This window comes from Chelonus insularis, unplaced genomic scaffold (assembly GCF_013357705.1).
Source record: "Chelonus insularis isolate UGA/USDA-ARS -01 unplaced genomic scaffold, ASM1335770v1 contig_408_pilon, whole genome shotgun sequence".
Classification (NCBI taxonomy): domain Eukaryota; kingdom Metazoa; phylum Arthropoda; class Insecta; order Hymenoptera; family Braconidae; genus Chelonus; species Chelonus insularis.
Genome location: NW_023276565.1, coordinates 495,768 through 517,447, shown reverse-complemented (window position 1 = coordinate 517,447; position 21,680 = coordinate 495,768). Strand labels below are relative to the sequence as shown.

The window sequence follows — 21,680 nt, the reverse complement described above, 5'->3', positions numbered from 1 at the left end:
AGTTAATTCAAGTACCATACAATTTATTTATCAAGGCCTCATGGATAGTTTTTCCGCGCCAAGATATGAAGGCAAAATCGAAACGTTCGAACCTTGTATTATTGATGTTCAATCACGAGATTTAAATCACAGTGTTGATCAATCACATGTTATATCTGACTGTGACCAGGAAAATCATGAGAATGAAATTTCAATTCACGAAGAATCTGATCAACCTATTCAAGTTTCTTCAATCCAAGTACATAGTCAGCAAAATGTCACTTTAACTCCTGTCAGATTACCGGCGCTTCTTGATGGAGAATTCTTTTGTGTAGTGAGGATTGATGATAGCAATGTTACAGTTAGATGCCTCCAATGTCAAAAACTGCTCAATGGTAATCTTAAATCTACTGGAAACTTTTTAAGTCATTTAAAGGTACAACAAAAGAACATTTTTTAATAAATAATAACATAGAATGATTAATGTTAGTGCTTTTTTTAAATTTAATAGAGAGTCCACCCGATGATGATTGAAAAGATAAAATGCAAATCAAATCAAAGAAAACCAGCAATAGCTTACGTCGATTTATCTGCTGATAAAAGTCCAGAGGTTATTAAAACTAAAAAAGGATACCGAAAATGTTATAAATCGGTAAGTAATACAATTATATTTTTACTTTTGTTAAGAAAAAATTCCCTTTATTACTAAAATTAATATAAAATCTTTACAAAAATCGAAAGTTATACTCCAAAAGTTTTCTTTTAACGCTTTTATTAACGTGATAATAGCTTCCTTTAGTTTTTGAATATTTAAATTTAAATTCCTATAATAAATAAATTTTTCATTTGTAAAAATAAAATATAGATTATAGAGACAAATCGAAGAATAAAACGATATTTAATTAACAACAAATTATTGTAATCGTAGAACATTTTAAAATTATATTTCTTTAAGAAAATTATTATTGATTTAATAGGATGACAATCAACCAAATGGTGAAAGTGTACCTGAACAACCTTCAAATAACTGGTCAGAGCCTCCATCTGCTAGAAAACGTAGAATTGATGAGAATGATTCAACATCAGAGATAAATAAATTTCCTCAAAACAATTCATTCGTTATAGAAGATGAGTTTGATGCAATTGGTAGAAATGTCGCAGCTAAATTGAGAAATATGCGTTTAGATCAACGAATAGTTGCTGAAAAACTTTTAAATGATGTACTATTTGAAGCACAACTTGGAACACTTCACAGAAATTCAAGTCTTCAAGTTTAGTTTGTCGGAAAAAATTCGTCGAAAACATTATTTTTGACTACAAAATTTTTTTATATCAAAGCTTATATATATATAGACTATAAAACATGTAAATAATATTAAAAATGAAATTGTATTTGATAATAAATAACGATTAAACAGCTGCCAAGTTTGTATATAATATATATGATGCAAAAGTCTCTTCGTCAATGGGATCACAATCTTTTTTGAATATAAAATTTAATCTATCACTAAGTTATATAGTTTTAATTAATAGATACATTATTTGTATAAATGATTTTTATGCACAACTATTTTTTATAATAATAAACAAATAATCCTAATGTTTAAAAAATTTTGTTCAAATATTCAATTCCATTTTTGTAATAACTCTAGCTTGATCATTTTTTATGAAAATGAATTAATTTAAAAAATTATACTATATCTTATCTTTAAGGAATCTAATTTATTAAATATTTTTATGTTCACTATAATTTCCTAATAATTAGTAGTAATTATTTATAGTTGCCTCATAAATAATTTGAAAGTACGTGCAAGTGCTATGTATCAGTCATTATTCAAATACTGTATAACAGAATCTTGGCTGGCTTTTAAATGATAATTAAATAAGCTCTCGTCTTCATAACAATTGCTTTAAACATAAATTATTTATTTAATAAGTTTTCAATCTTCTATTTTCAATAGAAAATTATCAAAAATTAAAAAAAAAAAAATTGGACGTTAATCAGTCTATTGTAATACAAGTCAATATAATTAATCAAGAAGTAATTAAAAATCGAATTTCCGTTGATCTGAATTATTATAAATAAAAGAAAAATTTAAATTTCATCACAAGTTAACTGAGATTAAATTAACTTGCATAAATACGTCGAATACCTGGTTTTAAGAGAACATAATAAACAGTTGTGGACAAAATACAAAGACCCATACTGATAAAAATAGCATAAAACATATAGGAATACCAAAAGCTATCCCAATCATTCAAAGTGAACCATGTAACAGTTATCACCGTATTCTGAAGAATGACAAACAAGTAGTAAAAGAGAATCCATTTTTCTGCGTACCTAAACTTGACTCGGTACTCAATAAGACTAATAATATAAACAAGTCCAAGCCAAAGATTGACGATAAAGGTGGTGATATTGAAATCTTTAGCATAATAGAAAAGATAACTCAACATGAGAATATAATGAATACCAAGAATCCCGATAGACCAAATGGGATAGAATTCATAGAACAAAGCAATAGCAAACACTCGAGCCAGAATGAAAAAAAACCACCAGATAAAAGAAACCACTTTTCCTATTGGATCATCTTCATCAACAGCTTTAATAGAATATATTCTTTTAGGAAGCTTTAATTTGTTCCACCTGTTCGGAGATTCTTTAGCATCTTCGTTGACAATATTTTCTGTTGATTTTCCTGATGTCTCAGCTTCATTCTCTGGACTGTCTTTGATTATAGAATCAGGACGAGGAGGAGCTGGCATTTCTGGAACAGGAAGAGGTGTGACGCTTGTTATTCCTCGTAGAGGAGTTGGTGGAGGAAGCATCTGAGCATTTTTAGGTGGTAACGGTGGTGTTGATGATATCTGACGCTCTAGTGTTATGCGGCCCAGTTCTACTTGCTGAGCTGGTGGACTTGATTGATCTTCTGTATTAGATGTTATGACTTTTACCTCAGAATCTTGACAATTTTGATGATTTTCTGATTTCAAAGGTTTATTTTCTTCTAAATTTCCAAGTTCCTAAATAATTTAATTATTATTAACATACTTCCATGCATTATATATAAGTAGTAATAAATTATATTAATTACCTGGACACGATATTTTTTTAACCACATTGCCCATGGCAATTTTCGTCCATTTATTCTTTGGCTTTCAAATCTTTGGAAGGATGTTGTCTGAATAGCCAAAACGACTATTGATATGAGAATACAAAGGACATGAATAACAACTGAAAAAATAGAAATGAATCATGAATTTTAGCAGAATAATGTGGTCATTATAAAGGATATTGTGGTATGATATAATTAAATTTTTAATACCATTATTATAATCAACCACATATTAATTTATACTCGAAATATATATACATAGTTTTAATAATAAAAATACCTGATTGATATGTTCGTTCAGTAGTACGCTCTCTGAATAATAAATGTATCTGAAATATTGCTTGAGGGGCTGCTTGGAACCAGGCTTGAAGAAAGAAATAAAGTTCTATTGCTGCAGGAGCTGCTGCGATGCTTAAAGTTTTATTCCGCTCTTCTCCACTCAATAGAATTGAATCTACAATTACTACAATTTGTCCGGCAAACCTACAATCAAAGTGAATAGTTGATATGCTAACTATCTTCTTGAATTTAATTAAAAAATGCCATAAATTATCATCATAATTTTGATAAAATAAAATAAATAATATTTATAAATGTATAAAACAATTTTAAATTACCTGTACAATGCAAAAAGTGGAAAGGCAATAAGCTGACAGAGTTGGAAAGTCAACCAGACAAAAATTCCTTTAGATACTTTTTGATCTTCAGTCATCCACCAATCAGGTCTGGAGACAGTTAGAATAAAATATGCGATAGCTGGTGCGTACATAAAGACAATCGTACAGGAACCCCATATCGGATTTTCCTCCCGGAAGTGTTGAACAGCAACCACAAGATCTGCCGCGAAGTGGAGCATATAAACACAGCAGCTCAGAACCGCAGGTATTAAGAAAACCAAATAAATTTGCTCCGTAGAGTTCAAGGGAATTTTCAAACATCTTGTTGATTTTTTTGTGCAAACAGGATCCTTAACCATTGCCATTTATTTAGTATTTATATACTAGGTCACTTTATTTAATTAATATTTCAATTACTATTTAGTTTATAAATGGACTAAATTACTAGTTTAATCATCGATTAATTACATAGATCATCAAAAACTTGAACTTTAGTAACTTAAATTAGAATATTTGTAGAACGGTCATTTATTTCATTAGAAAAACTTTGAGTTTTCACCATCACTAATACCACTACTTAATCACCTTCAATTGTTACATTATCTTGACGAAACACTGATAAAAATGATTCACTGCACACGGATTGAAATCACAATCAGTCTATTTCATATTCTTCGTTAAATATAACCACGATTTTATGATTAAGAATAGGTTTCTTCTTTCACAACTTTTGTGATAAGTGTTCTAAAAAAAAAAATAAAATTGGATTAACATAACGACAATTTAATTAAACTAATTAGTATTGTTGTCATTAAAAATAGTGAAAAAAGATATTTAATGAGATCTATGCTATTTATTATCTCCAAGACATTCTTTAATTCTAATTTAAGAAAATTTTATCAACTAAAAAAAAAAAAAAAGATGTTCATAACAAATAAACATGTGTATTTATTTATTCACTGAATAATATTAACCTAATTGCTTATTCAAACTGTGAACTGTAAAAAGATTTATTTATTATTGATTTTACATTGAGTTATGAAATAAATTAAATTAAATATGAAATTTATAACCAATTTCTATCATTAACATTCATTTTTACAAATTAAAATACAATCTTTTATATAAAACACTTCACCTTAAATAATTATAGCAAACTTGGCTGTGTAATGAATAATCAAGAATGAAAAGATTAATTAAGAATTGTAATTGAAATGTAAATAAAGTTGGATAAATAACATTTAAATAATAAAACCAAAACAAACCTTATTTAAATTCCGTAACTCAACACATTCATTGGAATCACTTATTAAATGATGACTTAAAAGAATATTATTTTCACAAAATGTTGTTTATGTAATCTCAATAATTTTTCTAAACTCAGTTATTGAGATAATTGTGTGAAAAGTATGATTTTTGACACTAAAATAAAATGTTTCACTTTACTTAACACAGAACGTAACACAAAGTGAAGTCAAACAAACTATGAAAACAAGTCACTAACCTTGGTAGAATCCGCTCAACACCTGGAGAGCAGAGTAACTAGTATCTCCTTGTATATCTCAAGATAACTCGTTCAGCTGAACGAATTAATGTCCCATGTGTGCAGGAAATGTTTCAGCTGAATGAACGCTTGCTTGCAAGAGTGACAATTAAATAAAAAGAAGAAGATAGCGTGTAGATATATAATACATAACAATTGTAGAGAGGGAATCATATAATAAAGCTTTCCTCCACTCTTTAGACTCCACTTCACGCATCAGCATAAGAGCAAGTAAGAAAATAGTCAATAGAATACGAGAAAAAGAGAAACAAAGCATTAAATTGGAGTCTTCAAGTTGCTTAGTAAGTCTAAAGCCTTGTGTAGTACATGAGAACGAATGGAATCACCACTAACACAATCACTAGATCCGTTATGTTGGCGTGTTCATGTTTTTCGTGCTGCTACATAAGTACATACGGGTATATAGAAGCCGAGTATGCAGCAATAATTGGTGACAATGGCCGCTTGAAGTGTATTGATCTGACTGGACTGTGGTTAAACCTTCCTCCAGTTCAACATTTAATTATTGATTACGATAATTAGTGATCATTTTGGAGTATAAAACACGTTCTTGGGAAAAATAAATACAATCTTTATAAGTACTTATCTTAATAGATCTCTATGATTAAGTCTCTTATAAATTTGCATAAAATATTTGTAATATTTGTATAAAATATGATTAATTTGTTCAAACATTAAATACTTTTTTTTTTGACATAAGTTTTAACATTAAAGTTGAAGTTGTGATAAACAGTGTAATTGTTTATCACTGATATCTCGGAATGTTGATATTTAAAAAAAAATCGTCTCACCTGTTAAAGCAGATTTAAATTTGCAAATACAACTGACAATTAGTTTGTTTGATAGTAAAACACAGCTATAATATTTATAATGATTATTCAACGGAACTCCATTGGAAAAGTTGTTTAAGACTTCATTTAAAAATAAATAAATAAATATCTGATATTTATTTGAAATTAATCAATATTATAATGAATTTAAATTAAGAATTTTATTTTCAAGTCGAACTTGACTTAGATTCATGAAAATCAGCTGGTTGTAAAGTAGCAAGAAATTCTTTATATCTATTAATGAATTCATCTTCACCAGATTGTTCTTCACTTTTGTCATATTCAGGTCCAATTCCCCATAAAGTTTCCAAATCATATTTTTCTCGAGCGTCAGTTGAAAAGATGTGTAAAGCAATATTATCTGTTGAATAACAAGACTATTATTTTATCTTGATTAATAAAAACTTTACAATAAAAATTGAAGCTTCCTTTACCAAGATCAAGGGCTACCCATTCCTTGCTATCTTCACCTTCAATCTTGGGTACAATATCAGTTGGATGCATTTTTAACTTAAATGCTTTTCTAATATATGTGGCTAATGCACTCATATGCTTTTGTGATTTTCCCGTAACAATAACAATGTGATTAACGTAAGCATATTCTGGTGGGACTTGGGCAACAAATATATTTTGTGCTTTATTCTTTTTCAAAATATCTACAAGCTCTTCAATTTCAAATACACCTGTTATTCCGCCTAAAAAGAGTAAAAGACTACAATTAATAAAACCTGATTGATAAATAAAGTTGGAATTATTGGTTTTGTATTATTTACAATACAATTCAAGAACTTACGTTCACGATTTAAATCTACGTAGGGATCTACTTCATGTTCGAGAGCAATAATTTTTTCTAAATTAATTTTTTCCTTTTCTTCTTCAACATCAAAGATAATTTCTGCATCTTCATCCCGGAATTCTTTGTATTCCATTTTTATACCGGGTGCTAGGTTAGAACTTTCATTCGTTGCTTGTTCATTTTGTTCAGAGGTTAATTTTTTTGATTCATCATTTGAATACAATCTTCTGTTTAAAATAGTGCGAGACAATTTAACTATTTCACATGATCTGGTATATGATGTTTTATATAAAAATCTACTTGTATTAAATAATTTTCGTGAGAATAAACTGCACATTGTTTTTGTAACTAAAAGTCACGTGTTTTTAAATCGATTAGGTTGCCCCCTACTGGGTAATTTCTTTCACGTCCGCCTTTTATCAGAATTATTTTATATAAACATAACTAAATATAAATAATGGCTTTAATAAATAAGTTGTTGATATAAATTATTACTTACTAATCAAAGTTGAATGGAAATAAATAGGAAAATGGAGGTATTTTGTTGGTTAAAGAAAGAACAAGACAAAATTCATCTTGAGTAATATTTTATATTAAATCTAATCAAGAAGAAAAATTTTTTCTCTTTTTTATAATCTCTGCACGAATAACAGTATTAGACAACATAAATTTATTTGAAAATTAATCCAATGTTTGTAAAAAATGATGTCAATTTTTGTAGAAGATAATATCCATTAGAAGCGAAGTGGAATGTCATTCAGGCAGCTGTAAAGTAAAACATGAAACGATGTAGTATGAAATAAAATTCGAGTAATTCATATTATATGAATAATTTTAGGTTATAACTGTGATTGTTATAACAATTATTTTTTAATAAAGTAATTAAACAATTTTCTTCATTGTCAACTTACAGAGTGTGTAGGTGGTAGGCCTACTTGGACCTCGCACGCATCTTCCTCCTTTTTCGCTTTAGCCTTCGCATACGCTTCTTTCGCCACTGTACATAAAAAATAAATTATTATTAAAATTTAATTATTTCTGTGAATAAAGAATGTTCTACTATTATTATAGACGCAAAGATCATGTATGTATACCGTTATATACTACAAATAATTCTTATCACTTTATAATTTCTGATATTAGAATAAATAGGTTATAAATTCTACCTAATAACAATTATTCAATTTAAAAAAGTTTCTTTTTTTCACTAAAAAACTATTACATTTAAGGAAAAATTCTAAGACGCGTTGGAATAAACAGTACATACGTCGACATAACCATGATCTTTACGAATATAAATGTTTACATTTTACATTTAACAATAAGCGAAATTTTAAAAATAAATTAATTTACTGAATTTGTATTACCTTAGCTCTCATGTTTGAATATAAATGAAAACTAGATTACTCTAGATTTCCTCGATGCTGAACGATTTATTTTCAGCGAACTGTTTACTGATTCAATCCAACAGAAATGGATGCCCGGAAACCAAGTCAACAATCTCCTTGCATTTTTAATTGCAGATGGCGTTATTGCGACATGTAAGCCATCTGGTGGTGAAAATAGTAATCCAGAAACTTTTTCCCGCGTTCTTGGATTTTACCGCGAATTTGTGACACAATACACGTCAGGTGTTCTTGACAACCGCCAGTCTGATTAAATATTAGCATTAATACGTATAAAAATCTTGTCAAACTGTCAATAAATTTATCACTAAAGTAAATTACATAATTTTATAAATTAAAGGTGTCTTTTATATGAAATTGAACTGTATTTTCACTTAAGTTTTTTCATTTTTTACGTGCTAACCTTCAACGTTCACTCCAGAGATCAAAACGCATTACAATGACTAGTGTTCAGACAACAATTAAATTTCCAGTTACAAAAAGAAGTTCATTTTATGGTATTAATAAAACTGCTAAGCAAGATTTTACCAATGCTACGACTCGATGTACTTCATCATATGAAAGATATGTTCCTTCAGTTAAGAAAATTATGACAATTAGTAGCAATGAGTCCGATTCAGAAAATCTGAAAAAATTGAGACAAAAGACTGTAGAAGAACCTAAGACTCCTAGAAGATCTAAGAGAAATAAAAAGCCATCGGAGAGCAAAGGTAAGTTACATATAACTTTTTATTGTTTTCGTTGAATTTGTTACTGTTTTTGTTTCCATAAATTTACTAATCTTTCAAATTCCTCTTTACCTTTCAAAAATAATATTTACCAGTAAAATAATTTTTTTTAAGATGACGTCGAATCTACTCCTCCGAAGCAACAAAAACCGACACCTCCAAACACTCCATCAACACTTTTGAATGGCTTACATCTAGAATCTCCATCAAAACGAAAAGATCATTTAGCTCCAAAAAAATTGTTTGCTGAAAAATATCAAAGTGCTAGAAATGCTTTACACAGTGGTATACCAGAGAATCTTATTGGAAGAGAGTCTGAGCTTGCTGAGTTGAATTCTTTTATAAAGGATAATTTAGAACATGAATCTTCAGGATCTTTGTATATATCAGGCCCACCAGGAACTGGAAAAACGGCTTCTTTATCAAAAATTATGCTTCAGCCGGAATTCAAGGCAGCTTTTAGAATTGTTTTTGTTAATTGTACGTCTATTAAATCAGCGGGAACGATTTATAAAGAGATTCTTCAAAAATTAAATATCCCAACTCCGAAATCTGAAAAATATAGTAAAATTACAATTGAAAAATATTTAACAGAATCAAAGAAAATGACTCTACTTGTTCTGGATGAAATCGATCAACTAGACTCGAAAAGACAAACTGTTTTATATTCAATTTTTGAATGGCCTTCCATTCCTAATTCTAAATTATTACTTGTTGGTATTGCTAATGCTTTAGACTTGACTGATCGTATTTTGCCAAGACTTCAAGCTAGATGTGAGCTAAAACCAAAGCTGATGCACTTTGCTCCCTACAATAAAGAGCAAATTGCGAAGATTATTTCTATGAGATTACAAGAAGCCAATGTATCAGATGTTTTCCCTGGAATGGCTGTGCAATTATTAGCTGCAAAAGTCGCCTCTATGTCTGGAGATATTAGAAAAGCATTAGATCTTAGTCGAAGGGTTATAGAATCAGCAGAAAACCAAAAAATTTTGAATGATGTTTTACAACCTACTATTGATAACAGTGAGTATTATATCTATTATGAAAAGTAATGAAAAAAAATATTAATCAAAGCATTAATTGTTTTTAAATGTAAATTTCAGCTGAAAATGGTGGTAGTCCTAAAAAACAACCACCCGTGACTGAAAAACCTGTAGAATTAAAAGAGGTTTTTGCTGTATTAAATGGTGTTTATGGAGGAATTCAGAATCTCAATAAGAATGAAGAAACATTTCCTCTGCAACAAAAATTACTGCTTTGTTCTCTTATGCTTATTCTTAACAAAGGTCGTAATAAAGACATTACAATGAGTAAAGTAAGTTTCTAAAAGTTTTTAATGATTCACATCCATTATTAATAGATAATCATACTCACAGATTGATTTATTTTTCTTTCAGTTACATGAAGTTTACACAAAAGTGTGCCAGAAAAGGAATATTCATGCTGTAGATAGCTCTGAATTTGTTGGACTATGTGCCTTGATTGAAACACGTGGAATTTTACGAGTTATCAAGAAAAAAGAAGCTCGATTTTGTAAAATTGCTCTTTTATGGGACCAAGAAGAACTTGGAGCTGCTTTACAAGACAAAAACATGATGGCTGAAATTATTAATGACGTTTCTTGCCTTTAATATTTATTAATATTCTCTATTTATTAACTGCGGCCTTCTATTTATTTTTATATAATTAACTTTTTATGAAATATAACGATTTTAATCATTGATAACAAATATTACGTATGTATATTAATGAAATATTTTAAGAATGTTAAGTTGAAGAATAAACAACTATTGTTGAATGATTTTCAATGCTTGAATGTTAATAATAAAGTTTAAATTATTCTTGAAAATTGGTACAATCATTTATTCCAATTTTCATTAATTTTATCAAAGTAATTGAATAAACCCGCGTAAATGTTCTTCGAGACTTTTCGTATTCCTTCGTTTACCTTCGATAGAGCCGAACTACAACCGGCATCGCACGAACGTCACAAACAAATTGTTCATTGCAAAACAGTTTATTCAATAAGTGAAATTATTTAAACAAGTAAAAAAGAAAGAATGGCTTCAATTCTTGTTCCAGAAATTCCATCACCAGGATTTTCTTTTGATCTTTGCAAAAGGTATAAAATCAATCATGACAAACAATTTTTATGAAGATAATTATTTTCAAGTCAAATGAACTAACCTCAACCACACAAATACTGCTGTGTCATTTTTTATTAATTAAAAAATTATTGAATTATTCTTTTTAATTAACTATTTTTTAACATTTCAGAAATGAACTTTTAGCTAAAAAAGGATTTCCTGCTCCAAAAGCTCAAAAAACTGGAACTACAATTGCAGGAATTGTTTACAAGGATGGAGTCATCCTTGGAGCTGATACAAGAGCTACTTCTGGAACGATTGTAGCTGACAAAAACTGTTCTAAGATTCATTTCCTTTCTCAAAATATTTTGTAAGTACTCTAGAACCAATTAATAAAAATTAGACCATTGTTTTCAAAGAGTTTTTAAGTAGAAGAGTTAATTGTTCGTTTTATTCATTAACTTTATTATCAAAACAGTTGTTGTGGAGCTGGAACTGCTGCAGACACTGAAAAAACTACTGAAATGATTGCTAGTCAGTTGGAATTGCATCGTTTAAATACTGGTAGAGTTCCTCGAGTAGTAACGGCCAATCGAATGCTGAAGCAACATCTATTCCGTCATCAAGGGTACATTGGTGCTGCTTTAGTACTGGGTGGTGTAGATATTGATGGGGCTCATCTTTATTCTATTTTTCCACATGGTTCAAGCGAAAATTACATGTTTGTAACTATGGGATCTGGTTCTCTAGCAGCTATGGCAGTTTTTGAAAGTCGATGGAGACCTGGTTTAACTGTAAGTATCTAATGAAAACATTACACTCAATATTCGATTTAAATTTACATTTCTTTTATGTCTATAGGAGGAAGAAGGGAAAGAGTTAGTGGCTGATGCCATTCGAGCAGGAGTTTTCAACGACTTGGGTTCTGGTTCTAATGTTGACATCTGTGTAATTCGCAGTGCAGAAGTTCGTGGAGTTACATTTGATGCTCGCAACACTGAATACATTCGTCCATATGATGTGGCTAATGAAAAAGGAAAACGTGAAGGATCTTATCGTTATAAACGTGGAACTACAGCGATTCTTGATAAAACTATTCGACCAGTTATTGTCGAGCATGAAGCAGTAAGGAGAATTGAACCAGAATCAATGGATACATCCTCGTAATTCATTTTAAAAATTTCATTTTTTTATATTTAAAAATATTGTGAATTTATAATTATAATTACATAATAAACATTACATAATATTACATCATGAAAATATGTTTTAAAATTATAAGAATATTTTCGATATAATTTATCTCAATTCATGGACGGTCCTTATTTATTAATAGTTGTAATAATTCTCTTATTCATCAATATTCGCACTATTGCAATATTTAATTAATTCAATATTCAACAATTATTGATTAATAATTATTATTTAAAATAATCCTGCAGATTGTTTAAGTCTTTGTCTTCTCCATTCAGGTAATTTTTCAAATTCCATCGGATTCATTTTAAAAATAGCCATAAAATCATCATACGTAAGATGCATTTCTTTCTTAAAAACATCGACATCTTTAGGTAATTGTTCGGCTTCACTTTTTAAAACTTTCAATGGATATTTTACATAAGAATCGAAATTAGAAGCAGGATTTTCATGCCGACTTATTGAATATTCTTGAAAACCTTGAAGAGCTGTTCGAATTTCATCAAAAGATCGGTAATCTCTCCAATGATTGTGATTCCAGTTTTCAAAAAGCCCAATAAATGTTACCGGCTCTAAGCCTTGTTTTACTACAGAAATTATTGTATTTCGATCTCGTGCTGCTGGATGAGTGTATAAAAACACCAATGCATCTTGAACACATTGTTTTAGATTTTTCGTTGCAGCTAACTTCCCTAACCATACCCAAATAATATTGCCAGCATCTAAAAGCCAAACTGCTTCAGGAATGAGACTATTTTGTGTAAATCCTAGAATTTCTTCTCCAACAAACACTTTATCCAAAACATTGCAATGATAAAGATGCTTTCCAGATTCTTCAATGATTTCATCAACTTCTGTGCCATATTTTTTTTTACCTAAAATCCAAATACAATTATTTACAGCCATAAAATTAAAGTAATCATAGGAAAATAAAATCTCTACTAAATTACAATACCTCCTAATTGATTCCAGAATTCTTCGCCTTCTTTGCCTTCAGCAATGAGAGGTGCTGTCGCTGGAGCAAGACGCCGTGAAACTTCTCTCGCATCTCCAGTACTTTTTCCTCCACACCAGACTATTGGCTGATCAGAAAAGAGAATAAAAACTCCCCCCGAGTCCAACGAACTTGCTTGTAAAGGTCGTTCAATTGCTTTAGAGGTGTAAGGTGTTGATCCGAAAACTCTTACGAGATATTTTTTCGGTGCTGATAAAAGAATGAATTATTTATAAAACGAATTCACTTGTTGAAGTGAAAAAAAAAAAAAACAAAAATGAATCATTATAAATATTTACGCGTTTCTTGATAAGTTCCAGCTAGAATTCTTAGCTTTCCACCATAAATCTGAAGAAGATGATAAGGTTCTCGTCCCTGAGATGCTTTAACAAGTTGACCAGAAGTATCTTCAGCAAGTTTACAAGCTGCATCCAATGCCGCTTCTCTATCAAGACTTGTAGAATGTGCTCCTTCCCAGCAATAAATCTAAGACAATGGATTTTCACTTTAAAATAATTCATTATCACTATTCATTTATTTCTTAAGAATATCATTAATTTACGTTTACTCACGATTGATCTTTCTCTTCTACCACTTCCATAAATATATCTCATGACATAGCAAACTCCAGCGTAGAAAATACCTTGATTCGATTCTGTCTTATCATTGACCTCAATCATTCCTTCCTTTTTGCTGACCCTCCAAAGAGTTCTTTTACTACTTCCATCATCAACAAGTTGATATTCAGCAGCTATTTTAGGTCGTTCACTCATATACTCAGCTTCAAATGAAGATTGAAGTATCAATGGTCTCATTTTTGTTGGTTCCCAAGCTCTCAGTAGTGTTTTCATCTCTCCAGGCTCTTCATTTTCAACTGCTCGACCCACAGGAACACAAAGACTATATCCTTTTTTTTTAATAAATCCTCTCGCATTTCTAACAGCTTCTAACTTTTCTCGAGCATCAACTTCTTTACCAACCCATGCCCAGACTCCTGCTTCACCTCTGTCAAACAAAAAAACGGAAGATGAAGTCAAATCATCTCGAAAAATTGGTCCGGACTTTATTTCAGCAACTTTATATTTTCCTGATTGTTCACTGCATCGATAAAGCTTAATTGGAGTTGGAATATGAACTCTTTCATGTTGTTGAGGAATCACCGATCTTGATCTTGGGTCTAGAATACTATCAAATAACTTTTTGTCATCAGATTTTAATGTCTGTTCATATCCATCATCAACAATGACAATTCTTATATTATTGTTATCTTTTCTCACTTCTAGCAATTTCATTGCATGTCTTCTATGCAAAGAGCTTGATCCAGAACCCAGCCATAAAAATACGACACCACGAGATTGAGTGTCAATCAACATTACATCGGAGGAGGAGAAATTATTCCAGCAAATCGAGTCCAATTCTGTTGATATTGGAATTGATCGACCTGTCACTCGATGTAGACGTACTTGAGGAGGATCAAAATGTGCTCGTTCAATAATCAATTCTTGCCGAAAATATGCAAGGAATCGTGGACTCTCCCGTCCTTCAGACTCACGTAATAAAATCGTTGCATTAATTTGAGAATCTAATTCTGCTGCACGTAATGCTGCTGCTGAAGAAATACTTGAGTCACAGCTTCCACCAATCCAGAAGTGAATTGTTTTTACAATATTATTGCTTTTAAGTTCCTTATACTAAAAAAAAATTAAGCAATTAATTTTATAATTACTTAATAGCATTGTAATTATTGAAAAAAAAAATTTATGTCCATTACCGGCATTCCTGGATAAGGAAGTCCATCATCTTTAGGAGATACTGCATAAACAATATATGCTGATTCTGATAAAAAATATCCAATTTTATTTCTAGGAACTGTAATCGCTTGCAATCCCTGAAAAATATGTTTATAAATATAATATTATATATATTTTAATCAATATTATCATTTAATACTCACTTCTATTTTCCATACAAGAAAGGTGGTTCTATTCTTGGGAACACTTCTGAAGACATCACTTCCGGAACCTTCGGAACTTCCGTCATCCTGTTGAACACAATTGTGTAATAACATTTTATACCGTTTAATATTTTTATTTAATTCTTTAAATAAATGAAAACTAAATAAAATCAATTATGAATGAATTCTCAGCAAAAATGTTATTTTCTAATCAAATTAAACTGAACGGCAAAAGGAACTAATTGTGACTGGTAATACGTGAATTTAAGTACTAAGTTGATACTACAAAGCCATTCTATATCGCTTGTTGAATCTAAACATACTCATTAAACGTTAAATTGTGCGATATTAAATCAATGGTAAAACACGGCTACACACGTCTCTGATTCTTTCGTGCTGAATTCAATTGGAAATCGGTATCCAACACTCTTGCGTACTAGAGCAGCAATTATTCTCCATTCTACTTTCCTTTTTCATTCTTACAATAATTGCTAATTAACCAAAAAAATATATATACTCTAATTAATATGGGTCTATATTTTTTTTTATCACTTTATTTTAAATTAATTAAAATCTCATGTTCAATTTTTTTGTAATCTTCTGTATTGTTTATTATTAATGAACTGGATAATTGTTCGCATGAAAACATTCTCCTTGACAATGGATTTGCTATAATAAAGATTTTAAAAATAAATTACAACGATAAAACACAAAGAGAAACTATACACATACATATAGATATATATATTAATTTGAATTAATAAAAAAATAAAGAAAATTATTTATTTTTAATGAGTGTACTCAATATTTGTATTACATTCAGAATTAACTACGAATTAAACTAAATTTAAAAGTTTGATAATCATCTTTCCATAAAATAACGATGAATGACTGAAGCATATAAAGAGGGCACTAGAATGGATTTTAATCACCGTTAAAGTGATTTACCGTAATTATTTATAAAAAAATAAATTAATTGATAAATAAAAATAAATTAAAACTCACTCGTTTTGAAAATCCCATAATAAATAGTATTTAGATCTTTTTGAAGACTTTATGAACTTATCAAGACATTGATGACGATGATGGTGATGGTAGCACAGCTCGTAGACGACTGATACGAGTCTTCCTGGGTTAAAAAAGAAACCATAGTCGTCCGGAAATGGGTCCGGAACTCCAGGCGGCCACCCGTGACCAACGGGCATCTCATGAATATACACATCCGACCATGCGGGGCTTAGTTCTCCACTTACATGACACACTCATTATCTAACGCACCTGCTCTCTCCACTTAACTGTTAATATACGTCACAATGACAAAGGAAAAAACTTCATCCTTTTATTTACCAGCTCCTTTCTGCTAATTTCTCGGCTTTTTATACATAGAAATCCAATTGCTGAATTCCTTCTTCTTCTTCTTTCGATCTAATTCTTTGTCCCAGGGCTGTCGTCATTATCTTATGTGAATTCCAAGTTTCTAGTGAAAGGATTTGCTTTTTTTTTTACATATGAAATCATCTTCCAGCTAATGATGGTTTGCTTTTTATTGAACTCAATATATTATTACAAGTAATAATTATCCTAGATAGAATAAATAATTGAATAGTAATTGAAATGGTTAAGGAATGAAGTTATCAAACAAAAGATAAGTGTAAAAAAAATTGAGTTAATGAATAAATAAAATTGACATTACTGAATTTTTTGATAAGAGTTTGAGTATGATGAAAAGATGATGGAGATCTGATGGACTGGAAAGATAAAAAATTCAATTATTCTAGTGGTATTTTTACTTCCTATTATATTTATATCATTATGATTATATGTTTAATAAATAATGTTAACTAGAAATAGATTTTTTTATCTAGCACTAAAAAAATTTGACTGGAAAAAAAGATTTCTTACTAAATCACGAAGCAACACAAGTATTATTGATACGTGTTCACAATTTTGTTGTAATTCTAAATCATTCAATTTTTCTGAAAGTTTTAAACGACTTGGTCTTGAAAAAGAAGATGTTTACGAAGAAGATGAAAAGACGGAAATATTAAATTTAAAAAAAAAACTATTTATTCCCAGATCTCAAGAATCTATAGAACTTTGTATGTGTAAAGATTGTTTGGAACAGGAGTCGAAAATTTCTGGAATAAAAACACGTGAGATATCTTCGTTCCGTTTAGTTGTTCAAGGACCTGAAATCTTACATTACCAAGGAGTAAAATATTCACCGGAAGATGTAGCTCCTTACTGGAAGAAAGACTCAAGAATGTGGCTTTGGAAAAGTGTTAGATATGCTCAAAGACAGAAAAAAAAATCAAAATCTTTTCCACGATTTCCTGTGTTTTCTCGCACATGCAAAAACCAATAAGAAAAAAAAATTATTATGAAATATTATGGAGTAAGTCATGAAGAAATGAAATACAAAAAAACAATTATTTAAATAAATAAAATTCATTTATGAAATAATAATAAAACGTATGAAAAAACTGAATGTAAAATAAATTTAAAAGAATAAAAAAAAATCACCAATATACCTTTCTTTGAAATTGAAATATATATCTCATTATGAAAATTTTCTCCAAGCATACATTCATCTTAACAATTACATAAAAACTGAATGTATCATAGCTTTTATAAATATCTAAATTAAATTTAAAATATTTATTTTCGATTAATAATATTTTTAGATATAGATTATAAATCTAATTCATAAAGTCTATAAACACTTATTGATATTATTAAGCAATTTCCTCGAAATGTTACTCCAAAAAAGTAATACCTTTCTATTTATTTATTTGTAGAAATGCATTTTGTAGATAACATTTGAATATTTTTAGTTTAACTACACGATTTGACAGATTCCTTCTCTGCTGGTGCCTCATCAGAGTCTTCATGTTGAAGATTTTCACCAGTTTCAAAACGGCAAAAATCTATAACTTCTGCATTTGCAGCCATCAAAGCTTGTTGAACATTAAGACTTGGATCTAATAAAAATTCTTGAAAAATTAAAGTAGATTCATCGTCACTGTTTTCATTGACTTCATCATTTGGATGTCCGATCTTTGAAGGATTCATCCCTATCAAGAGAACATTCGAATAATTTAATAATTTCGCAATATGTAATAAATTAAAATAATTGATAGAAGTGTTGAATAATGTTACCAATGATATGTTGGCAAAGCTGCATGCCTAGTAGTCTGTTGGGAGGATCTGATTTAAATGCCAACAAAGCTCCATATTTTCCGAATGAAACAGGAATTGTGTTAACTGGAGCTGGATGTGTACATCCAACTAACTGGATAGGTGAACTCACTTTCATACAAAGTGCTCGTTTTAAAGTGATGTTTTCTCCAACATTTCCAATCGTCAAAGCTACATGATCAGCTAAGATTTTTCCATCATGAGCTTTGATATCTTTTAAACAATCTGTATGTAAAGGTAGTTTATAAACAGGCTCTTTTGACACCAAATTTCCAGCAAATTTGGTAACTTCCGAAATGATTGTTTCAGCAAGACTATGAAAGGTTTTATTCCTAGCAACGAAGTCTGTTTCACAATTTAATTCAACCATAGCTCCATGATCTTTGCTGCACATAACAGCTATTAAACCTTGGGTCGTTGATCTTCCTTGAAGTTTTTCAGCTTTTGACCAACCAAGAGCTGTTGCTTGTTCTTTAAGCCATGCTTCAGCCTAGAACAAATTTAAAATCTTTAATGTCATTTTTACATGAAATTACGATTGGAAATTGGATCACTGACCTTTCCAAAGTCATTATCATGTAATTCCAAAGCTTTTTTGCAATTAGAAAAAGTGTAGCCAGTTTTTTTTCTCAATTTGGCTAATAATGATTTATTAGACGATTGCCAAAAGTGGTTACTAATCGAAAAGTATCGACAAAATTGTCTGGATATCATCTGTTGAAGAAATTATTCAATTTAAATATTTATTCTAGCGATAATACTAAAAATAGGAGTAAATCTGATATAACCTTTGAATTTAGAATTTACAATGTTTGAAAACTTGTTCAATTTACTTGATATACTGAAATTAATCAGTAAGTTAATATATGTAAATAAAAATGATTATTTTCAATTAAAAAATCATATATTATCCTTTTAATTAGGTTGCTTGGAAACTGCACAATGTTATGTATGACCGTAAGACATTTGTGTTGCGAAGGTTATGTCATCGATAAGCTTTTTCAAGTTGGAGCAAAAATATTCATTTTATATAAAAATTTCGATATTCTTATAAAGTAAAGAATAATAAAAAATTATTTGAGTATTTATTGAATGGGAAAAAGTTACAATTAATAGTAAATATAGAAAAAATGTTTTAACTCACTGCGTAGATATTACAGAAAATGACAGGAAACAGTGAACATGGCGCCAACTTTCAGTTAAAAATGTCAATCGATAACCGTCATTCCAAATATATGTTGTTGACATTATTTAAGGTATAGAACATTTTATTATGAAATGATTTATACAATATTTATGATATTTTTAAATATTAAATATATTGATGTATAAATGCCAAGATTAATTTCAATAATTTTTTGGTTAATGAGCATTACAATAATGGACATAAACTTTAGATCTGCTAACTTTCAATGATGTTTTATAATGTAGATAATAAATCAATGAGATAATTAAAATTTTGATTACTCATGATGGCTAATGATTGGAGAAAAGAATCTACAAGCCAGAAATCATTAAAAAATACATTAAAGAGACCTTCAACTGATCTGTCTAACATCTTTGATGTGAAAATTGAATCACTTCTGCCACTTCCTGAGGACTTGATTGCTCCCTGCTTGAGTAAGCGGAAAAAATCACAAAGAAGTCAAAGAAAATATCAGTTTCCATACTCTAATGAGAGACAGAGAAAAGAAAAGTTCAGAAAATTTTTGATTGAGTTATTAAATCCACAGGAAGATGAACAAGAAGATGAGAAAGAAAAAGATATTGCTGGTGTCGATTCCCAATATATAACTCAATATTATAATTACATAAAAAGTGGTGTAGATACTCTTCATGTTGTACCACTCGATGCTACTTTTACAGAAAAAATTACCCAAATAATTCCATTAAAACTTCGAAATAAATTTCAGCGTCATTTTGAAGAATTAATTAAAGAGGTTAAAGAGGATCATATTGTTGCTGTTAAAAAATCTATCATTGATTTTATTTTTCTTGATACTTCTGATGACATTAATGATCAAGTAAATATACATTTTATTTTATTTAAAACCTGTTTTTTATTCATTTAGACAATAATGTAATTAATTGTCTTAATGTGATTGATCCAGCGTGAAAAAGATGTCTTAATGATCTACATAAACTTTAATACGAATTTCGATATTTTTATTAACTTTGGATTCTAATGAAAAGTGAATAATATCAAAAAAAATATCAAGTAATGTTAATATTTTCTTGATTGATCTTTTGAAAAAATTTTTTTAGGATCATCAAAACATATTTGAGGAATTACTCGCATTTAGATCACCGAAAGCCTATCATAGGGAGCTTCAGAATATCTTTTATCTCCCTAATCCCTCTATGAGGACAATTTTGGAGCGTTGGATTCGTGATTGGAAATCATTTAGGCTCATTGACCTAGGCTTTATTGAAGCCAACCAAAATAGCTGGAATCATATTGAGTTTAACAATACTATTTGCACTCAAATCAAAGAAAGAAAGAAGATTTTAAAAGCTACATGGTTCGGAAATATTCAAAACATTTTTCTAATAAATGACAGGAAAAGATTGATACCTAGTCCGTTACAACAAAAAACTTTTCAAGGATTTTTTAATTGTGCTAATAAGCTGATGGAAAATCAATTACGTGAAATGTGTGAAGATACTTTAAGGAATTTTGTTGAATTTATTTTTCAAAGTAATTCACAAAATCGATTTAAACTCACGGTTTTGGTCAAGAAAAATGAATTAATATTAGATCCATCAATTGAAGAATTTATAAATATTATTTTTAGTACATTAGATAATTTGGTGGAAGCTGTTAATGGAATTGAAAGATTAGAAACTCAACTCTATATTGATTGGTCGGCTCCATTAACATTTCTAAAGGTTTGTCAAATAAATAATAACGAAGGAAAAATTTATAACTTAATACATCAGTACAATTTTACAGCCAAAAGTATCAAAAGAGAACTTAGACAATTGTAAAAAACAATTAAAAATATTTTTAAATGATCAAATAAAACAACCAAAGCTTACAATGCAAAAATTATTGAAGTAAATAAGTTTTTTTATTTTTGATAAAATTATTATTGGAAAAAAATATTAATTTATTTATTTTTTCAGATACTCACATTACTATAATGGAGATGAATTGAACAAAGTTAATGAATTCTTATCAGATGATTTAGCAACACTGGAAGAACACAAGACT

The 21,680-nt window shown here is 29.4% G+C and overlaps 9 protein-coding genes and 1 long non-coding RNA gene across 15 annotated transcripts; 5 read left to right on the top strand and 5 right to left on the bottom strand.

The window, feature by feature from the left end:
• Window positions 1-40: 40 nt before the first annotated feature.
• LOC118069384 (uncharacterized) lies at window positions 41-1,286 on the top strand. The gene is made up of 3 exons (XM_035087453.1): window positions 41-415; window positions 491-631; window positions 957-1,286. Exons 1-3 carry the CDS (start codon window positions 41-43, stop codon window positions 1,254-1,256), a joined length of 816 nt encoding a protein of 271 aa, XP_034943344.1. The 3' UTR covers window positions 1,257-1,286.
• On the bottom strand, window positions 896-5,666 carry LOC118069382 (uncharacterized). Of its 3 annotated transcripts, XM_035087450.1 has the most exons (6): window positions 5,217-5,666; window positions 4,978-5,134; window positions 3,713-4,456; window positions 3,376-3,578; window positions 3,075-3,214; window positions 896-3,003 (listed from the first exon to the last, which is right to left on the bottom strand). In XM_035087450.1, the coding sequence occupies exons 3-6, from the start codon at window positions 4,075-4,077 to the stop codon at window positions 2,107-2,109; spliced, it is 1,605 nt and encodes a 534-aa protein (XP_034943341.1). In that variant the 5' UTR covers window positions 4,078-4,456; window positions 4,978-5,134; window positions 5,217-5,666; the 3' UTR covers window positions 896-2,106. The 3 variants fall into 3 exon arrangements, with proteins under 3 accessions (XP_034943341.1, XP_034943343.1, XP_034943342.1); XM_035087452.1 differs by lacking the exon at window positions 4,978-5,134; XM_035087451.1 differs by lacking the exons at window positions 4,978-5,134; window positions 5,217-5,666 and adding an exon at window positions 4,851-4,899.
• A 538-nt stretch (window positions 5,667-6,204) lies between these two features.
• 312 (ribosomal silencing factor RsfS-like protein, 312) lies at window positions 6,205-7,272 on the bottom strand. Its single transcript, XM_035087454.1, has 3 exons — window positions 6,900-7,272; window positions 6,541-6,801; window positions 6,205-6,467 (listed from the first exon to the last, which is right to left on the bottom strand). Exons 1-3 carry the CDS (start codon window positions 7,237-7,239, stop codon window positions 6,274-6,276), a joined length of 795 nt encoding a protein of 264 aa, XP_034943345.1. The 5' UTR covers window positions 7,240-7,272; the 3' UTR covers window positions 6,205-6,273.
• Window positions 7,273-7,527: 255 nt separating this feature from the next.
• Window positions 7,528-8,420, bottom strand: LOC118069399 (uncharacterized). Its single transcript, XR_004690608.1, has 3 exons — window positions 8,270-8,420; window positions 7,814-7,899; window positions 7,528-7,667 (listed from the first exon to the last, which is right to left on the bottom strand). It is a non-coding gene; the product is annotated as an uncharacterized lncRNA (long non-coding RNA).
• Window positions 8,421-8,510: 90 nt separating this feature from the next.
• On the top strand, window positions 8,511-10,755 carry Cdc6 (Cell division cycle 6). Its single transcript, XM_035087476.1, has 4 exons — window positions 8,511-9,018; window positions 9,151-10,062; window positions 10,143-10,354; window positions 10,437-10,755. The coding sequence occupies exons 1-4, from the start codon at window positions 8,748-8,750 to the stop codon at window positions 10,668-10,670; spliced, it is 1,629 nt and encodes a 542-aa protein (XP_034943367.1). The 5' UTR covers window positions 8,511-8,747; the 3' UTR covers window positions 10,671-10,755.
• Window positions 10,756-11,099: 344 nt separating this feature from the next.
• Prosbeta2 (Proteasome beta2 subunit) lies at window positions 11,100-12,389 on the top strand. The gene is made up of 4 exons (XM_035087459.1): window positions 11,100-11,161; window positions 11,317-11,496; window positions 11,605-11,920; window positions 11,988-12,389. Exons 1-4 carry the CDS (start codon window positions 11,100-11,102, stop codon window positions 12,291-12,293), a joined length of 864 nt encoding a protein of 287 aa, XP_034943350.1. The 3' UTR covers window positions 12,294-12,389.
• Window positions 12,390-12,406: 17 nt separating this feature from the next.
• Window positions 12,407-16,863, bottom strand: qua (villin like protein quail). Of its 2 annotated transcripts, XM_035087458.1 has the most exons (8): window positions 16,616-16,863; window positions 16,274-16,546; window positions 15,269-15,355; window positions 15,086-15,202; window positions 13,887-15,005; window positions 13,614-13,800; window positions 13,276-13,524; window positions 12,407-13,195 (listed from the first exon to the last, which is right to left on the bottom strand). In XM_035087458.1, the coding sequence occupies exons 2-8, from the start codon at window positions 16,289-16,291 to the stop codon at window positions 12,552-12,554; spliced, it is 2,421 nt and encodes an 806-aa protein (XP_034943349.1). In that variant the 5' UTR covers window positions 16,292-16,546; window positions 16,616-16,863; the 3' UTR covers window positions 12,407-12,551. The 2 variants fall into 2 exon arrangements, with proteins under 2 accessions (XP_034943349.1, XP_034943348.1); XM_035087457.1 differs by lacking the exons at window positions 16,274-16,546; window positions 16,616-16,863 and having other exon boundaries at window positions 15,269-15,404.
• A 115-nt stretch (window positions 16,864-16,978) lies between these two features.
• LOC118069379 (uncharacterized) lies at window positions 16,979-17,712 on the top strand. Its single transcript, XM_035087448.1, has 2 exons — window positions 16,979-17,048; window positions 17,134-17,712. The coding sequence occupies exons 1-2, from the start codon at window positions 17,012-17,014 to the stop codon at window positions 17,631-17,633; spliced, it is 537 nt and encodes a 178-aa protein (XP_034943339.1). The 5' UTR covers window positions 16,979-17,011; the 3' UTR covers window positions 17,634-17,712.
• A 177-nt stretch (window positions 17,713-17,889) lies between these two features.
• On the bottom strand, window positions 17,890-19,738 carry mEFTs (elongation factor Ts, mitochondrial). Of its 3 annotated transcripts, XR_004690607.1 has the most exons (5): window positions 19,255-19,571; window positions 19,025-19,180; window positions 18,428-18,956; window positions 18,045-18,342; window positions 17,890-17,906 (listed from the first exon to the last, which is right to left on the bottom strand). XR_004690607.1 is itself a non-coding variant. In XM_035087474.1 (4 exons), exons 2-4 carry the CDS (start codon window positions 19,178-19,180, stop codon window positions 18,104-18,106), a joined length of 924 nt encoding a protein of 307 aa, XP_034943365.1. In that variant the 5' UTR covers window positions 19,611-19,738; the 3' UTR covers window positions 18,039-18,103. The 3 variants fall into 3 exon arrangements, 2 of the variants coding, with proteins under 2 accessions (XP_034943365.1, XP_034943364.1); XM_035087474.1 differs by lacking the exons at window positions 17,890-17,906; window positions 19,255-19,571 and adding an exon at window positions 19,611-19,738 and having other exon boundaries at window positions 18,039-18,342; XM_035087473.1 differs by lacking the exon at window positions 17,890-17,906 and having other exon boundaries at window positions 18,039-18,342; window positions 19,255-19,570.
• Window positions 19,739-19,938: 200 nt separating this feature from the next.
• Window positions 19,939-21,624, top strand: LOC118069359 (dynein heavy chain 7, axonemal-like). The gene is made up of 3 exons (XM_035087416.1): window positions 19,939-20,490; window positions 20,732-21,164; window positions 21,593-21,624. Exons 1-3 carry the CDS (start codon window positions 19,939-19,941, stop codon window positions 21,622-21,624), a joined length of 1,017 nt encoding a protein of 338 aa, XP_034943307.1.
• Window positions 21,625-21,680: the final 56 nt, after the last annotated feature.

Bases quoted from the DNA above. Each gene is read 5' to 3' on its own strand.
- LOC118069384 (XM_035087453.1), top strand. From the start codon at position 41: ATGGATAGTTTTTCCGCGCCAAGATATGAAGGCAAAATCGAAACGTTC. The intron at 416-490 runs GTACAACAAAAG...TAAATTTAATAG, and splicing joins ACTTTTTAAGTCATTTAAAG to AGAGTCCACCCGATGATGAT. The intron at 632-956 runs GTAAGTAATACA...TTGATTTAATAG, and splicing joins ACCGAAAATGTTATAAATCG to GATGACAATCAACCAAATGG.
- LOC118069382 (XM_035087450.1), bottom strand. From the start codon at position 4,077: ATGGCAATGGTTAAGGATCCTGTTTGCACAAAAAAATCAACAAGATGT. The intron at 3,579-3,712 runs GTAATTTAAAAT...CTTTGATTGTAG, and splicing joins CCACTTTTTGCATTGTACAG to GTTTGCCGGACAAATTGTAG. The intron at 3,215-3,375 runs GTATTTTTATTA...CTATTTTTTCAG, and splicing joins TGAACGAACATATCAATCAG to TTGTTATTCATGTCCTTTGT.
- 312 (XM_035087454.1), bottom strand. From the start codon at position 7,239: ATGTGCAGTTTATTCTCACGAAAATTATTTAATACAAGTAGATTTTTA. The intron at 6,802-6,899 runs GTAAGTTCTTGA...TACTCTTTTTAG, and splicing joins CGTAGATTTAAATCGTGAAC to GCGGAATAACAGGTGTATTT. The intron at 6,468-6,540 runs GTAAAGGAAGCT...GTTATTCAACAG, and splicing joins ATGGGTAGCCCTTGATCTTG to ATAATATTGCTTTACACATC.
- Cdc6 (XM_035087476.1), top strand. From the start codon at position 8,748: ATGACTAGTGTTCAGACAACAATTAAATTTCCAGTTACAAAAAGAAGT. The intron at 9,019-9,150 runs GTAAGTTACATA...ATTTTTTTTAAG, and splicing joins AAAGCCATCGGAGAGCAAAG to ATGACGTCGAATCTACTCCT. The intron at 10,355-10,436 runs GTAAGTTTCTAA...TTTTTCTTTCAG, and splicing joins AAGACATTACAATGAGTAAA to TTACATGAAGTTTACACAAA.
- Prosbeta2 (XM_035087459.1), top strand. From the start codon at position 11,100: ATGGCTTCAATTCTTGTTCCAGAAATTCCATCACCAGGATTTTCTTTT. The intron at 11,162-11,316 runs GTATAAAATCAA...TTAACATTTCAG, and splicing joins TCTTTTGATCTTTGCAAAAG to AAATGAACTTTTAGCTAAAA. The intron at 11,921-11,987 runs GTAAGTATCTAA...TTATGTCTATAG, and splicing joins GATGGAGACCTGGTTTAACT to GAGGAAGAAGGGAAAGAGTT.
- qua (XM_035087457.1), bottom strand. From the start codon at position 15,382: ATGTTATTACACAATTGTGTTCAACAGGATGACGGAAGTTCCGAAGGT. The intron at 13,525-13,613 runs GTAAATATTTAT...TTCTTTTATCAG, and splicing joins TGGAACTTATCAAGAAACGC to CACCGAAAAAATATCTCGTA. The intron at 13,196-13,275 runs GTATTGTAATTT...TTTGGATTTTAG, and splicing joins ATTCTGGAATCAATTAGGAG to GTAAAAAAAAATATGGCACA.
- LOC118069379 (XM_035087448.1), top strand. From the start codon at position 17,012: ATGGACTGGAAAGATAAAAAATTCAATTATTCTAGTG. The intron at 17,049-17,133 runs GTATTTTTACTT...TTTTTTATCTAG, and splicing joins AAAATTCAATTATTCTAGTG to CACTAAAAAAATTTGACTGG.
- mEFTs (XM_035087474.1), bottom strand. From the start codon at position 19,180: ATGATATCCAGACAATTTTGTCGATACTTTTCGATTAGTAACCACTTT. The intron at 18,957-19,024 runs GTCAGTGATCCA...AATTTGTTCTAG, and splicing joins ATGATAATGACTTTGGAAAG to GCTGAAGCATGGCTTAAAGA. The intron at 18,343-18,427 runs GTAACATTATTC...TTCTCTTGATAG, and splicing joins GCTTTGCCAACATATCATTG to GGATGAATCCTTCAAAGATC.
- LOC118069359 (XM_035087416.1), top strand. From the start codon at position 19,939: ATGGCTAATGATTGGAGAAAAGAATCTACAAGCCAGAAATCATTAAAA. The intron at 20,491-20,731 runs GTAAATATACAT...AAATTTTTTTAG, and splicing joins CTGATGACATTAATGATCAA to GATCATCAAAACATATTTGA. The intron at 21,165-21,592 runs GTAATTCACAAA...TTATTTTTTCAG, and splicing joins TGTTGAATTTATTTTTCAAA to ATACTCACATTACTATAATG.